At 41.7% G+C, this 17111-nt stretch overlaps 1 protein-coding gene across 2 annotated transcripts in view; it reads left to right on the plus strand.

Moving 5' to 3' along the window:
• Positions 1–16762, plus strand: part of RAD18 (RAD18 E3 ubiquitin protein ligase) — a 60313-nt gene extending 43551 nt beyond the window's left edge. Inside the window, exons 12-13 of one of the 2 annotated variants that reach the window (XM_072876230.1) lie at positions 5417–5479; positions 16239–16762. In XM_072876230.1, the coding sequence (XP_072732331.1) occupies positions 5417–5479; positions 16239–16338 (163 nt within the window). In that variant the 3' untranslated portion in view covers positions 16339–16762. Of the gene's footprint in view, positions 1–5416; positions 5480–16235 lie in introns of both variants that reach the window. The other variant, XM_072876229.1, reaches the window with a different exon arrangement.
• Positions 16763–17111: the final 349 nt, after the last annotated feature.

Raw genomic sequence — 17111 nt, forward strand, 5'->3', positions numbered from 1 at the left:
CTGGCCCCAGTATAGGTAGGTATCTATGGGGTATTGAACAGGCAGAAAATACTGAAGAAATGAACAAAACTATTCTAAGTTCTGTGATCTCTTTGGGCCCCCTAGGCTAAAATTTATAGAAACAACATACATAATGAGGTAGCTGTTTCTTTTTTTATTTAATTCATTTTCTTCAGTTTGAGTGAATCCATTCAATGATAAGAAGAGCTTAGGAGTTTTCTTAAGGGGAAAAAAAAGAATTATTTTAAAATATTAATTCAGTTGGTGGTCAAAATTTCTTTTGCTTAGTTGAAAATGTTTTTTGATAATTGTTTTTCAACTGTCTGGCATATTTAAGGAGTTTTTTTAATTTGCAAACAATTTTTTTTCCCTGCATGTGGAAAAAAGTATATAATTAGTTCAACTCAAAATCAAGCAGTTGCTCAGTCTTTGTAAAAGAAATTGATGTTTGAGAGAGACTAGATGCAGAGAACTATTTCATTGAGTGCCTGCCTTGGAACAATGGATTGTTTGAAGAAATTCTGAAACAAAGGCCTTTTTAGCTACAGCTGGAAAGTTCACAACCCTGCAGCTTGGTCTTGTACCGTTCTGTATATAAATCCTCGGTCTCTCAATGCAATTACAGTGTAAGAGTTGACTTGGTTTGCTGGGGGGCTCTGATTACTCTTGAGCTGATGGCTGGTTCACATCTACACGTGTAGGCTAAGGTAGTAACCCACTCTGGTACATTTTGTGCTCAGTTTTAAAATAATGTGGTAGGCATAGGCTGTGAATTACACATGCAAATTATGATCTTGCATTATTGTTCTGAGTGTTAGCCAAATTTTTTCACTTTTATTGTTTTGCTTGTGACAAACACGGTGATAAATGATAATAACGCTACATTTTTCAAGGCAAGGAAGTACATGGTGTTCGGGCATCAAACCTGTTCTTTTGCTATTTTAGGGGACTAAAAGCACACAAATAGCCCCTCATTCCCCCCCCCCCCCCCCCCCTTTTTTTTAATGTAGCTGGAACACTGGGGTAGGATTTAGAAGTATGATAAAAACTCATTCTTTGGGCATCCAGTTTGTGTACCGAAAATGACTTCTTGACAGACTTACAATTTTGAGAGTAAAAAAAATGCTGGACTTCAAAACTTTCCCCATCCACCATTGTTTTTACAGCATGTTTTACCATGTTTTTCATTTGAACATTTCATATTAGATTCAGTGCCGAAATAAGAAATTTAAACAGTTGCCTGAGCCCAGGCTATGGGAAGAGGAGTGCAGTTAATTGTAACAGATCCAGCAGACACCTGCATTACCTCATGCTCTGAGGAGCAGTTGGGAAGATACAGTGACCCTCTTCCTTCCGCTGACTGTGGCCCAGGGCTTCTTTGCCTCCACCCCAGCGCTGGTGCATGGGGCTGGGGTTTGGGCTGTGCCTGCTCCTCTTCCAGTTATTGTAAGCAGTGGCAGTGATAATTGATGCAGGGATAAAACGGTTTTTCCCTATAAATGCAGTCACTGCTTTTAACTTCAGCTGACTTCATTTCCATATTAAAACTGCTCTGTTGGGTAATGTGTTTCAATTTGACAGATTTATTCAGCAGTTCATGGAAGTTCCTGGAGAATCACTGAAGAGTTTCTAAAATTGCATGCAAAACTTTTAAATAAATTTTGTTTCAAAATACTTTTCTCCATATGGCACCAGTGCTTTGTGTATATTTTTGGTATCTTTTTCCTTTTTATCTTTATGACTAAATGTGCATGTGTTAAAGTTTTCTCTAATCTAATCTGGTAGTGTTTTTCTCCCGTGAAATCCTGTTGGTGATTCTGTAGTTACTGCCACAGTAACATCTGATGAACCTCACTTCAGAGGGGAGAACAAGCAACAGGAGGAGACAAAATATTAATGGATGAAAAAAATCCCACCACCTTATAAAAGTTGCATGCCATTTATTAATCTATTTAGGAAAAGCTCAAAAAAAAAAAAAAAAGGATGTTTGCATGTGATTCCTAGTCTCCCAGTGTGTCCTGGGAGCTGGTGTTTTCTAATGCATTACACTGAGGGTGTGGAGATCTCTGAGGCTGAATCCTAGCTCAATTTAGGGCATGTTCAGATGGTGGAAGCGATGCTCTGTTCCTGCTGCGAGGACATGCTGGCTGGTGCCTCTGGGAGAGATGCAGGCTGGCGAGAGGCACTGGGGTTGAGCCACGGGCGCGGAGAACCCGCAGTGCAGGCTGTGCTGGCACAGCGGGCAGGGAGACCAGGAGCCACCGAGAGCGCGCGTGGTCAGGAGAGCCCAGGGTGACAGTGAGAAGCTGTATGGCTGAGCAGGAGCAGCTCAACAACGCGCTCGTCTGCTGGCCGCCTAAAATAGATGTTGTACCCAGAGGGCTCTCTGTGAATGATTGGGGTGTGCCCAAATCATTCCTAGCGCGCCCTGAGCCTTGTCAGCTGCCCGATGACGTTATTTGGGTTTAAATTCCTTCTCCTGTTTGAATTATTATCTTCTCTCTAATGATGCAATACGTTATGAATATTAAGTGTTTTGGTGAACTCCTGACTGCTGTTCTCGAAAATCTGTGAAGTAGGTAATGAGCTAAGATGTTAGACTTCTGTCCTGCACCTGGGATATGGAAGTTGTGTACAAAACAATTCTTACTTTTAATTTGTAACTCTGCAACAGAGGTAGTGCAAAGACAGTCATCTGTACTTCTTGGTAAGGAGTGCTGTTTACCGTATGTTTGCACAAAGTGGTCTTCATCCAGCAAAAATGATACTGAAATGGCAGAAGCGGGCAGCAGAGCGTGGTACCTGCACTGGGAGGTGTGCGGGGGCTGAAACGGGCGGTCAGCAGCTTTCGGCTGCCTTCGTCCCAGGGACTGCAAATGTGGCTCCACCTTTGAAAAGTGCCCAGTGAAATCACTACATGGGCCTTCTATACAAAGACGACCTCTCTAGTATGAGATATGTTCTTTGTTAAAAGGTTTTTTTGGCAGAAACACCATTTGTAAACTTCAGCAATTGTCCGTATTATCAGGACTCTGCTGGGCCATGCTGGAATCTGTCCTGTGAGAGTGAGTATTCCTGGGCTGTTTTCCTTAACATGTGTTTTGAACAAACATATAAGCGCACTGATATCCGTGTATAAAGTTAGGACTTTGGGGATGTATTTTTACAATTTATGTCTCCTGTCTTCTAACAAACAGGGGATTAATTTTGTTGTAAAACCTTTAAAGTAAATCCAATAGAACTGGTATCCAACTGCTGTGCCATGGTTTACATGAAAATCTCCCAACTCTTTGTGTAACATAGTTTGTTATGTAATTTCTGCAATAATGTACAGACTGTTTGAGCTGCCAGGCGTGTCTTGGAAAGATAGTTTCCAGAAAACAACATTTTCCAACTTGTTAGTTGATTTCTGCAACCCTGCAATTTGGCATATACTTGAGAACTTTGCAATGGTTTATATCATGGAGCCTGAAAGTTCAATAAAAGCTATTTATCAAGAATTGACCAGAGTACTGTGTTCACTTAATTCAGATTTTATTGAAATTTGACAAAATTTTATTATTATTTAAAATACAGGCTGAAATAATCTGTGTAGTTGTTCGGGCATGTTTTAACTTTGAGCATGTGAAGAGGTCGGTCTGACATCACGGAGCTCATACTTGTAGTTCATTAAATATGTGTCTGTGTGTATGGACGTGCGTGCATATATCTACACAGGCATGGATTCTTCCAATGCTGGTGCAGTAGTGATAGCTGAATTTAATAACACCCTGACTTAAGTAGCCTCTGTGACTACTGTGAAATACATACAAGTGTAGCAAGCAGAATTCTGCTCCATCGTTGCTGAGGGCACGGCTGGTAAGCAACTGTGTCGCGTTAGTGCCTCGAGGAGATCCGTTAGACAGGTTCCTTTAGGAGCTGATGTGAACCCCTCATTTCCACAATGGGAGCCGTTCTTCAGCTTTGCAGATGGGTGCTTAGCCTCTAGTCCAGTGAGCACTGTATAGCTCTTCACTACTAGGAAAGCTTTAAAAATACATATAAATTTTACATAGGCCTAAGTGTTTAAAAGAAACCATAAAGTTTTTATGCATTTATGTGCTTGCTCTTACAAAAGCAGTCTGGGATGACATTTTGGGCTCTTACTGCTGCAACAGCTTGAAGGCTTGCTGAGCATTGACAGGAGTTGCTCAATTCCATTGTTAGCCAGGTTGGTAGCTTATTGCCATAAAACTCATGATGTAGGGTCGTTCGTTCGTTCTTTCGTTCGTTCTTTTTGAGTTACCATCTTAAATCCTTTTCATTGAAGCTTCTCACCTGTCCAGCACTGTTACTGGGTTTGACCTGTTGTGTTCTGTATTGTAAGTATATAAATACTGACTTAGAAAAGAATATTTTCCTTGTCATGTTAGAATGTAAAATTATGTGTGAAGATGAAAAACTAAATAATCTTTTCAAGCAGGTTTTTAAAAAAGTTGTGATGCACCTAGCTTGGTTCAGTCCTCATTCACCTCAATTTGCAGTATCCAAGGCACTGAGATGCTTTTTTTCCTTTGCTAAGAAAAGCATCCATTAAAGTTTTAAATTAATTATTTTAATTAAGAAATAAATAGCTTTATGAAATACGTCTTTCAATGGTCAGTTGTATTCTTTTCAGAATATGTGATCAAACCACAGAGCAAAAACATTGTACTTCGGGGGCAGATAGCAGCTGGAGATTGTTATGGCCCTGTGTAGCGTATGCTTTCGTCTCTCTTGTAGATTGTGCCTTTTCCTCGGAAGATAGGCATGACAAGGAAAGCTTGCTTCAAGCAGCTCAAAATGAGCCACTTCTGTTCGTGTGATGAGTCACTGTGGTGGCTGGCAAAGCACGTTTCACTTGGCTTTTATCTGGGTGTGCCGACAGTCTTGGCAGTTTGGATTTTTGTCACTAACAATTTCAATGTCAAGGTTTTTTTCTTTGATGTTGATTCTTTTTTGTTGTTGTCATGGTCAAAATATAAGCTTACACCTAAGCCTTGAGTTTTGAGGTTGAAAGCACCTTTACTCTTTGAAATGTTGTACTTTACCCACTGAAGTATCTTGCAAATCCTCTCCAGAGAAATTGTCTGGTGCCTTTGAATATAAAGCTATTGTAATTACAACAAGCAGACATGAACGGAGAGAATTGTCTTGTATGTTAAATAATGAAAATGAGACCCAGTAATCTCTGAAAATTACGTGATGCAGAGCCAGAACTTTCTGGCCTGTGCTGTTAGATGAAATTACTTCTTGTTGGTTGAAATTCCTTCTCGTTGCCAGTGCTGAGTGGAGGGGTCTGTCTCATCTACAGATTCTACTGCCTTTGCTAAGTAGAGCCCTACTTTGCTGTAGGTGTTGCTAAAATAATTTACATCTGTTTTATTTTCCCCTTCAGCTCCAGTTCAGACATTTTGAGAGATCTGCAAGGGCCTGAGACGTGTTCAGCATCCTCCGACAAGTAAGTAGACTATATGGGCGGAAAAAGCCTTGCGACTGATTTAGGTCAGTAGTTTCCAGTTTGTGGAATCCTACATGTTTTGTGCAGGAGAGGCAAATGTATCTAAAAAGTCAGGTTCTTGGTGAATCTCCGCAGTTGTGGGAGATACAATTTGGTCAGTGTTTTTGGATCCTTGGAAAATAATACCTGGGTGCTCCAAGGATCCGCAGATGACTAGTTGAAAATCATTGTTCTAAGGTATATTTGAGTATGAATATATATTTTTAAAAAGAAAAAAAAAATAGTGTGGGACCTGATTTTTATGGAAAATTAAGAGAATCTGATTTTCTGTTGTATTTAAAGTTACATTGTTGTCAGTCTCACCTACATCTCTGTCAAGTTGAACGTGCTGGAATTGCAGCATCTGTTTCAATTTACTTCTGTTTGAAGAGAGAAGAGCACTTTCTTGTTTTTAAAATCTTAACATCTTATTTCTTAAAACCAAGAACCTCCTTCTATTTTATAGTGATAATATTTAAAATTTGGGTCTAGCTGTGCAAGGCGTTTTACAACAAAATACTAAGAAATCATCCAAAGATTCCTGAAGTAACCCAATAAAATACATGAAGATGGAGAGGAAATACAGGGATATATGGGGGCATTGAAGGTGTGCAGTTATAGCGAAATTTGGAGTAGTGTAGTGTTAGATCAGATGAAAAGCTTTGTAGTTATTATACAAATAAACAGGAATGAAGACTGTTGAAGTCTGCAAAAGTAGTACAGTTTACCCTTGTAGTTGAAATTGGCTTGATCTGGGATCTCTCTTAAAATATGTCCACTTTGGTAGTTGATCTTAGGGGCATGATGAGAACCATATTGCATTTAATTCTCTTAGTCTGCTTTTTAAAAAATTTATGACACAATTTTGTCTATTATCCATTACATACATATGCAGCCAATACATTGTGACAGCTCTTAAAATTCATTATTAATGACAGAAGTAACATTTGAAACTCTCTTAAAATGTGCGTTTAGATAATCTAATGGATTTTAAGGAGCTTTAATGGAAGCGCTGATAAGACATTGCTTACAGTGGCGTCAGAGGTCAATGGGGAGTGCACCACTGGAAAACCAGAAAATAATCATAAAGCCTTTCTTGTAGAGGGAGGCATCACTTTGGGAAGGTGAGCGGTGTTTACTGGAAGGACACTCAAGCGCACTTTATTTTGTAGTACCTGCAAGTGACTCGTTGAGATGGGCAGTAAAGTAAAAAGTACTTGGTTATATGTATTGCAGATGCTAGTCCCTGTTCCCCTGGTGATGGTCTGCTGGTGCTGCTGCCATTTATCAAAGAGTAAGCAGCCACAGCTATCTTTCACAGATGTTTTTAGATCTGCTACAAGATTTATGCATGGCCCTGGTAAACAGGGGTCAGGGACCATGAGATCAGGGATCATCTGAAGTCCTTGGTAACCACCTCATTGCGTAATTATCAATTACCTGTGAAGTATTATATCTCAGCTGGCTATTTCTCAGTGAATTGGATCGCTAGGAATTGGGCTGCTGAATGAAAGCCAATCCATAAGGATTTGTGGCTCTGACTTGTGATCAAAACAGGAAAGGTGGAACGAGAGCTGGAGGGCTCACAAGCGAGGGAGCCAGCCAGCAGCCTGCAGCTCCCTGCATTGTCTTGATTAGATGCCTGAGGCATGAAAATGCACAGCAAGAGATAGAGAAAATGGGTGTCTATCCCTTTGAGTGCATCTTCTTCCGTTTGGAGATGAGTGAAGAAGCCAGGACAACTGAGAGCTGCCCCTGCCAGCTGCACGAGAGCAGTTTTCACGTATGTGCATCTCTGTCCTTGGCAGGATGCACATGATGCTGCTGCTGCTGCTGCTACCACAGTTGCCTCTGACTTACTTGGTGGGAAACCGGGGTAGGGAGGGATGATAGCTGGACAGAAGTGAGGAGATGAGTATGGGGACATAAGAAGTTAGAAGAAGTTTCTTGATTTCCTCTTGCTTGCAGTTGGGAACTTACTGAATTTATGGAGCTTGGTAATGTCCATTCTTATCAGTTGCTGCAAATGCTTCTGAGCTCGTTCTTATCTCTCATAGTCTACTAACGCTTAGAGGCTACGTCTAGATTGCAGGACAGGTGCTTTTTCCCATGTTTCCTGTGGTCCTGGTTCCTTGCTCATCGTGACTGTGCTAGCTCCTGCTGAGGAGGATCATGCTGAGCTCCTTGCTAGCCTGTGAAGCTCCTTGCTAGCCTGGCCAGGGCTGGTCACAGCAGGGACGTGCTCCAGGAGCGAGCAGCGTGGCTCCTCCCACGGGTCTGGCAGACGTTTGCCTGGAAGGGAATGGGTGGCATTGCTGTTCCTGGCTAGCCAATAGAATATTTTTCATTTCTTCAATAAATGCTTTACCTTCATTGTACTTCTGTACCTGCCCTGAGTTAGGATATCAATTGTGTATATTTTTCTAAAATTATAATGCAATCTGTGCTGTTTGTCTGCTTGACTGTATGTTTGAATGGGAAAAATCCACCTGGTCAGGTCTCAAGGAATTTTTTTAAAATCAGCTTGGGATAAAATACCACATTAGTATTGTAGAATTAATACACCTGCTTCATTTTTGGAGGAGATTAGATTTAGGAAGAACAATAGTCAACTCCAACTGTAAGGGAAATTACAGGCGCTTCCTTTGTCAGGACTGGGGTGTTTACCTGAGAGGGCTGGAAACCCTGGGTGTAGAGGGGAAGGCTTTCAGGAGAAGGTCTGTTGGAGGAATTGATTCCTGCTTGTGCTTGCAGGTGGGGGTCAGGGACACATTCTTCTGGTTATGTGGAAGAATTGCACGTGGCATACACTGCCAGACGCAGGTTTGTTGGCTAGCCTTGGGAGAAGGAACTTGGCATGGAAAACTTGTCTGTCCCGCAGTGATCCGCTGCGTGGAGAGGCAGTTCATGAGGCTGGCAGCAGAGCACCATGCGATTGTCTGTGTTCCCATGGCTGAGGTAGCAACCATCCTGCTTTATCCATGACAAACCAGGACTTCATAGCAACCTAAAACCGTCTGGTTGGAACTGCTTCCAGTTTCCAAACTGTACCTGTTAAAATTACTTCACCTGATGAGAGTGAAGATGCAAGGGTGTCCGATGCTGGTTGGTGTGATGAGCTTGCGTGCTTTTGCTTTTGAAGCCAGTGACCTTTACCAGGATGCAAACGTTGGCACAAAAATGTACCCAGTCAGTTCAGCTTTTGAGTATGTGAAGTGACTGCTCTGGCGTGGTGGTGGAGGATGGGGCTGGAAATCGTATCCCGTGGATGTTCTGGTGCTCCGTGCCATCAGGGCTCTGCTCGTTTGTGCAGGGCTCAGGAGCAGGCCGAGAGATAACAGCCACGGAGTGAATTGTTCTGCAACAGCGCTAGCATGAAGAATGGTAACAAGAGGTATACATTTTTAAAACAAACTTGCACTTAATGGTAGAACTGTAATTAATTACCATGGGGAACTGTGTACTTCCTCAGTAGTTTCTGTAAGAATTCATTGCAGCCTCTTTTATTGAGGAAAAACTTAGGTTTTGATGATTCTGTGCTTCCTGTAAGAGGACATTTAACATACTTCTGATGATATTTTAATTGTCCATGTAATGCCTGGAGTATGTGGCTTCTATTTATTACATCTAGCTTTAATTTTGTACATAGTAGCTAGTCTACCATACATGTTTAAAACATGCAGTTTAAAGTATTTTTGAGAAATTTTGTAAAAGTGAATGGCAAGGCTAACAGTCTTCACCTTCCCAGTCATATTTTCTATATCTTTGGAGACTGCCATCTCCAAACTTGCAGATGGTGGACTATAGTGTCTTTATCAGCAGTCAGTGACTTGCAATTAATTTTGGTGATGGTACAATCAAATTATTGTATATTCTTTTTTTGTAGTCCCTGAACTCCATTCTGGAGAAGCCAATTGGCAGAACTGTTTTCTGCAGTACAGGAGATAATGTGCTGCGGCTTAAGGATCTGGCATCTGTGGCTTCTTGCACGAGTTGGAAAAACATGTTCTGTAGTGGAAGAAGGAATAGGAATGTCAATAATGAAAACAGTACTAGAGTTTGTTAATGGAGTGTTTCTACCTAGCAGTAATGGATGTTAACATTAGTTATGACAGTATCCATAGCAAAATCATTTGTTCCTTTGATAATTTCCTTCACCTACGGAAACTTCTCAGTCATTTGATGGGTTTAAGTTGAATGGTAATAAAGTTTGGCCAGGTTGGTAAGTGCAGAAGAATGTTAAGTAAAGCAGATCTGGAACTTTCATGAAAGTTGTTCTGTTCATTGCAGAACTGTATCCTGCAGGATGCTGAGTGGCACGGTAGGTCAAATGAGGACTTTGCTTTGGCAAACTTACCATGGGAAGGCGCAGGCTAGCGTACCAAAGGACAGACAGATGGTCTATTTCATCACCAGCCCAGATTTTTTAAAAGTTGAGTTGTGCCAGAAAGTTATAATCTCTCTTACTTTATTTTTATAGGAGTTAATAATCAGGTATTTGCAAAACAAGACAACCAAGAGAACCAAAAGCTCCAGTTTTTGGCTTTGTATTTTAATATACTTTTGAACATAAGGTAATTACTCTTCTGCTGTGGAAAAATGTAGGCATCAAAGCTAGAAATGGGCAGAATGTAAAACAGTAAAGCTAGCCTTAACTAAATTAGATTTCTGCTTCATTCTGTGTCCTAAGTAATTTGTTTTTGCAAGGGTAGTCATATTTTGCAAATTCTCAAAAACGAACAAACAAACAAACCCAAAAAGGGGAGGGAAGGTGCAACTGCTGATGGATGTTCTTTGTGAAGTGACACATTAGCAAAATGGGTAGTTTGAATGTTGTTTATCTTTGCCATATGTTGTGTTATAGTTTAGCCTTCCAGGTACTTAAACAATTGGCTTTGAGTTATATTGCTGTCTTGCCTCTGGAGTATCTTAAACGTTTGCCAGTGGGTGAGTATTATCAGAAGTAAGATTTTTCCGTGTAGAACAAAAACCTGTAGCTAATGGCCAACTTGAATTCCTGTACTAGATACGCCTTTCATTAGCTGTTTGAAGTTTCTTGCTGAAGCTTGAAAGGTGTAGTGATGGTCTGCATGCAGCTTAGGCTCAAGTGCACATTTTGTACTGATGAGAATACTTTTAAATAGTCCATATCGAGACTTCTACGTCTTTTAATAATCTGGAAACCCCAAATGACATTATTTGATATTAGGGCATGAGGACTGAACATTTCAAAGCATTACTGTGTGCTGCCCTACAGAATCTCACTTTTGAGGTAAGTACGTACCCACCCTGTTGGTGACAGGTCTCGTTATGAAACTCGCTGAGCCTCTCTTCAGAGCAAGACCAAGGAAAAGGGTCTTCGTTTAGATACAGGTGTGATCAGGGCAAATATGTTTCTTTATACTTTCTTAGTATTTTAGATGCAAATCCTTATTATTGCTCTTACTTTTACATACTAAAGGACAAGCCAATATTGCTCCCGAGTATGATCTTTAAAAGCAGGATTGTTTCGTTAACTGAAATGGAGAAAATTATTTTTCTTTATGTAAATGACTCATTTTTGTCAAATGTGATTTTAAGTCCTTCTAAAAAATATCTTCTATTTTATGCTTTTCCACGGCTTGGATTTGGGGTTTCTTGTGTCTCTGGAAGGGTGAAATTCAAGTTAAAGCTTCAGTGGAAGAAATATGAACAGCCTGCTTTTTGCTCAGCAGTTAAAGCACAGCTCAATAATTTTAATTTACTTCATTCAGGGAATTCCTGGGAGTGGGAAGGATCACTCCTTTTTAACTCCACTCCTTAATCCCCATTGGGAGCAGTGAGCTGGCACCTTCTGCAGTGTGTACAGATGATGTGTGGATGCCAGGCAAGTGGTAGGGCACTTGCAGTGGGAAAACTCAGTTCAGTATTCCCGTCTGTAACCCAGGAGGGTCTCTGCGGTGCTGTGTTGGGGTGACACAAGCAGGACTGGATCCTTACACTGCCAGTTTTGTGACCGTTTTCTTTTTAGTGTTTGCCAGTATTCTTGGCAGGAGAGTTACAGGTTTTGTACAATTTCAGACTGAAGGCCTCTGAAAGAGAATTAGACCATGTAAAACAAGCTTAAAACTTGTGCGTACCCTTTGTTTTCCCTGAGTGGATGAAAAAATGACAAAAGTGATATGGAATGGTTGGGTCTCAGTTGAAATCTATGGCTTCGGTTTCGAAGAGCAGCCTTCTTGTCTGTTCAGGTGTTAAGCTGAAGTTGGTCTGACTGTAACAGCTTCTCTAGGTGCAGTTATGTTTTAGCAGACAGTGAGAGACTCGTGTGAACAGATGAAGTCCTGAACCGGGATATTATGCCTTTTTCAGTGGGAATGGTGTTTTGTTGAGTTCACTTCATCCCTAAGGTGAGGTAGGGTGCTAGAAGTGTCATTGCAACATATCTGTACCTGACTTGACCTGAGATGGGGATAAATGACTGTGTAGTATGTAGTCAGGATCTTCTTGTCCCTGGACAAGCAAACCTCGTTATTACAAAATGCACCATAAGATATGGGAAGGGATCTGACTTACCGAAGTACTACCATTTGCACGTTTCTGTAGAAGGTCAAGCACATTTGCTTTGCGTTTTTAATATTGTTGGCACTACGCCGTGTGACCAGTGGCTTAAAGTCTAAGAGTACAAAAATGTTCTTACCCTAATTAAAATGAACATAAACCAAAGTTGAATCTGTTTTAAAACCCCTGAAGTAATCAGTCTTATGTCCCCGCTGCACAAGGAGATGTGCGTGGAGGGGCCGTGGGGCTCCCAGAAGCTTCCCGACTCACAGGGCGCTTTGTGGTGTGGCTCTGCACCTGGTGCCTTCCCCTTACAGATGAGCGTCCCCGTTGGGTTTGGGCGCTTGCGGTGCGGTACCAGAGTCTCTGCAGCAGGCACCGAGTACCACGGAGTACCTTCCTCTGCTTGTAGATGCTCAGACCTTCTGAAGTGCCTAACAACACTGGGCAGAGTTTGGAAGACTTCCGAATTCTGCCTTAATTCTTAAAAAGAAAGCTCTCGGGTATGGAAAGCATATCAAAGATCAGAACATGTTCATTTTTGTCCTTGCTCAGTGTGTCTTTTCAGCCATGCAGTGGAGAGATGTTTTTTTCACATGCTTTTAAAATATTCCACTGTAAGACAGTTTGGAGTTGAACGCTCCTTTGCTCTTCTGTAGTTAGTTACTAAAATAGTTGACTTCCTTTTTCTTTGGGCAAAGAACATATCTAAGTCAATCAAAATCACCTTTAACTCTTAGCTTTCTGGAGACTATTTAAGCAGCAGTCCCACATTAGCAAGATACTGTATATTAACCAGGTTCATTTTAGGAAGACACTTGCTCTGTGACAGTTGACTCACTGCTTTCAGAAGAATGCATTTACTTCAGCCCTGTCCGGCTCCACAAACCAAGTCCTTTAGTCATTTCAACCCAGTCTTTTTTTTTTTCTATTTCTAAAAATAAAAATCAGTTGTCCTCAAGCACTTTAAACTCAAATAAATACAATTATTTTGTCAGCGGGATATTTGGTATGAGATGAAGGCTGCCACAGAGAGTTTATTTTGCCATCATAAGCTACAAGGACATTTGGAAATACTTTGAGATAATATTATCTGGATTTAAATAGGTAATCAAGTTTAGGTTTTTATTTACTGGAGGAGGAAGAATACTGATCTAAGACAGAGAACAGTGCTATGCCAAAGCAAACGTAAAACAGTACAAACGAATGCAACTCTGATTTCCATTCTGCAGCTTCAGAACGTGCCATACAAACCCATCAGGGTGTAGGGTACTTGGCTGCGAGTGCCCGGGCTGTCGTCCGCCTCTGCCGCACGCACCATTGCCTGGCGTGCCTGCGAGGGCTCCCTGTGGTCTGCCTCCTTCCTCCTAACACACGGCAGTGAAGAGACCATTATGTTACTGACTGCTTATCATGACATAGCTATCTGGGTTCTGCAGGCCGTCATCTAGTGTGCTTTTCTGTGGCATAACCGAGTCCTTGTGAAGGCGGTATCGCACGGTGCCGTGGAAGGCAGCACAGCAGGGTTAGCGTCATCGTGGAACCTGTCCTCTGGAGTGAAGAAAATGCAAAACAATGCCGAGAGGCTTGAAGGGTAGTAGTGAATAGCAAATTAAATGAGCCCCTAAACATTCTTTCTCCGTATTAATTATATAATCTTATTTGAAATAACTTACCGAATCTCAAGAATTACTTCTTACCAGTTTTCTGTCAACCTACAGACAGGATATTTCAAGCTAGACCTCAACAATTCATTAGTAAGTAAGCAATGCAATTCTTCCCAAACTGTGCCAGTGTGCCAATTGTATCTGACAAGAAGATCTCAAATAAATAAATAAAAATTGATAAGAAACGCCCCTTTTTCACAGCCTTGTCTGTGTATGTATTTTCTGCTCTTTATAGCCAACTAATGTCTCTGGGCAAGTGCAGCAATTAATTTTAGGCAAAGAAACTGTAAGTGTTTCATGTATTTTTAACTTTATTTAATGCAGTTAGTTTTCGGAGAAAAACCCTTACATTGTTTTGTCAGGCTGGTCTCGTCATCAGTAAGTGCTTTGCAGACCATCGGGAGTTAATTTTATTTGCTGATTCATTTGCCGGCTGTGGCTGCTGGGAGCGGTACCTCCGGCAGTGTGGGGCCAGGGAGGTAGTCTTGTTTGTGGGAAACTCTGCGTCAAGGCCATGGCCATTGGGTACCCAATGGGTGCAGCCGAAGGGCTCCAGCTGGCTTGGAGAGCTGCAAGGCTGCTCTGTGCCCATGGGCTAGCAAAGCACCCCAGGGTGGGAAAATCAAAGGTGATTAATAGGCGATACATTGCATCGGACAAGTTGTTCATCCAGCTCAGGATCCTTCATCCATCAATGGCCAAAGCCACGTGCTCTGGAGAAGGGTCAGTGTATCACTTCCATGCCTTCTCCTGTCCCTAAAGAGCGTGCTGCTCCAGCGTCATTCATCAGAGGCTGATAACGACCTAACCACCAAGGTTAATTATCCTTTGCTCTGTCATACAACTGCAGAGTTGGATGGAGATAGGCAAATTCTCCTAGGCCTAGAACGGAAGATACGGCCCACGTACAAGAGCTGGGTATGATGGATACACTGAGCAGCAGCTCCCGTGGGTTTAGTTGAAAATAGCTACTTCAGAGCTTAATTTAAAGGAAAAAAATAATTTGGATCATGGCACTCTTAGAACATCTGTGTATCCATTTATGAATACTTTCATTAGTTAGCCTGTGCATTTTAGTTTGGCGTGGGACTGCCTTTGGCAATGCATTACTGTACTGAGAGGTTTCACAAAACAGCTTTAGCATTTGCATTGAATTTAAATAATGCAAAATTGTGAACCGCAGCAGAGAAAAAGGTGACATATAGAAAGAGGTTTTGTTAATGTCTAATTTCACTAACTTTTAAAACCTTAGCTGCTTCTAGGTTAAAATAAGTGATCCTCTCCACTGAATGAATGCAGGGGATTGAGATGAGGGAGTGGAGGGTACAGCTGGGAGGGAAAGGCCTTCGCCTTCGGTCTTCACGCGTTATAGAAATCACACTTGTAAGGTTTGTAGCGTTGAGGATTGGGGAGGGGTGGATAGGGTTATGCATATGCATCGTCTCTTCCTTCTGTGCTCTGCAGGTATGTGCATTTAACCACACTGCCGTCTCCAGAGGTACAGGCTAAATCCGATTGTGCTGGGATTCGCACTCATCTTCCTGGACATGGTTAACGGTCTCATAGATGCAGGAGCTCTGTTTCCATTGTGGTGCCGAACTGAGCTCTGAAATACGAGTTGTGCCTGTTAATCCCTTTTAGAATATGTCTTGCAGCAGTCAACAGAGACACGGACTTTGACATTTGAGAGTTTTCCGTTGTTATTTTCAGTTGTGTATTCCCATATTAAGGCAAATGAATAGTCCCTGCAGGATGGATTCATCCTGGCAAGTGGTAAAAAAAAGAGTGCATTTATAAGGAATGTTTAATTAGTAATAGCTATTGATATATTGAGTGGTGTCTTTCATGTCAACACTATGTGGAATTTTAAGCTCCGAGGCTGAATGATGGAAATTAGCTGCTTAATTTAAATATGGCTAGTTTAACTTTTTATCTCTTTAAAATTAACTCTGTGACTAAAAAGAAAACACTTCTTTGAGTTTCCAGTGGAAAATTCTTTGTCCATAAATGAGAAGAGCGTCTGGCAAAGAGCCTGTTTAAAGATGGGAGTCACACGCGCTTTCCTTCTTGGGTAACCGTGACCAAAACCGCTCGGCCTTTTCCTCGGTGGCTGTGCTGCTGAGGATGACTCTGTTTCAAGTTGACCTTTTCTGATATAATGTAATCATGGCTTTGTCAGTGCCAGGGACTCTTCTCATGTATGGACAAGGAATTTGAAAGGTTGCTGCCACTCCTTCCTGTTCCAAACCGGTCCCAGGTGACGGGAGGAGAGGCACCGCGACTCCCCTGTCCTGTGTGCTCAGGGTGGGTGGGATGGTTCGTGGGTGCTGTCACCTTCTTTGAACAAGAAGACGGAGCAGTGTTTCTCTTCACCATCACCAGTAGCACACACGCGTGTGTGCCCGCATACCGCTTACAGTGCTTTAATACAGCCTTCGGTATTTGCCATGTTTAGAGCATCCTCAAAACCATATTTTCCTTTTTCTTTTTCTTTTTTTTTTTTTCCACAGCAGCAGTTTTCTAGGTCTGAGAGTTAACAAAAGAAAGTCACGTCGACCTCGAATGCCAGGAAATGATCAACTGTTTCCCAAGAGTAAGCGGAAGAAGAGCTAGCGCTGCAGCAGTGTGAAGCTTAAAACCGTGCAGAAGGCTTAATGCTGAGAAATACTTCTCCAGTATAATAGTTTTCAGTGTATCGGGGTACTTAATAAAATGCTGAAATTTCGCATAACTGTCATTCAAACTGCCTTAAAATAACCAGATTGGTGTGCTGACGTTTTTTGTTTACAGCACTGTGGGCCATCTAACTCTGAGATGGGGCATAAACTACCAGAGTCCTGCTGGAGCCTCGAGCTGGCTCTCGTGCCGCGCGGCAGCATCGCCACTGAGGGACGTGGGTCTGCGCGTTGCCGCTGTTCCTGCTTGCATCCTGCAGAAGCTCACTCTGCCCTCTTGGAAGCAATCATGAGACAGCCCCATTTTGCTTGGGGTCGGGCAGATGCTGGTGCTCCAGTTACCTGGCTCAGCTGGGGGGGAGGCGTGGGGGGAGCTGAGGGAAGGGGCAGACTTCTATTCTACAGGAATATGCTTTTTTCTGAATATATCCGTGTAAACTTACTCATTATTATGTGTCATTATTTCAGTTTAAAGTCATTAATTTTGAAAGAAATTGCAAGGTTGTTGGACATTAAGTATTCTAGCTTTAAAATAAATATTAGCATTAAAAGGTCTTACCTTCCTTAGAAGATGATGGAATTTTGTAATGGAATAAAGCAAGGCAAGAAAATTAAAGTAAGCCTGAACAACAGGGTAGGTTTTTAAAAATACAGCTTGTTAGCAAAATACATACCATACAAAATATTCAAACATATTCTTACTGAGCCCTG

This window comes from Ciconia boyciana, chromosome 11 (assembly GCF_034638445.1).
Source record: "Ciconia boyciana chromosome 11, ASM3463844v1, whole genome shotgun sequence".
Classification (NCBI taxonomy): domain Eukaryota; kingdom Metazoa; phylum Chordata; class Aves; order Ciconiiformes; family Ciconiidae; genus Ciconia; species Ciconia boyciana.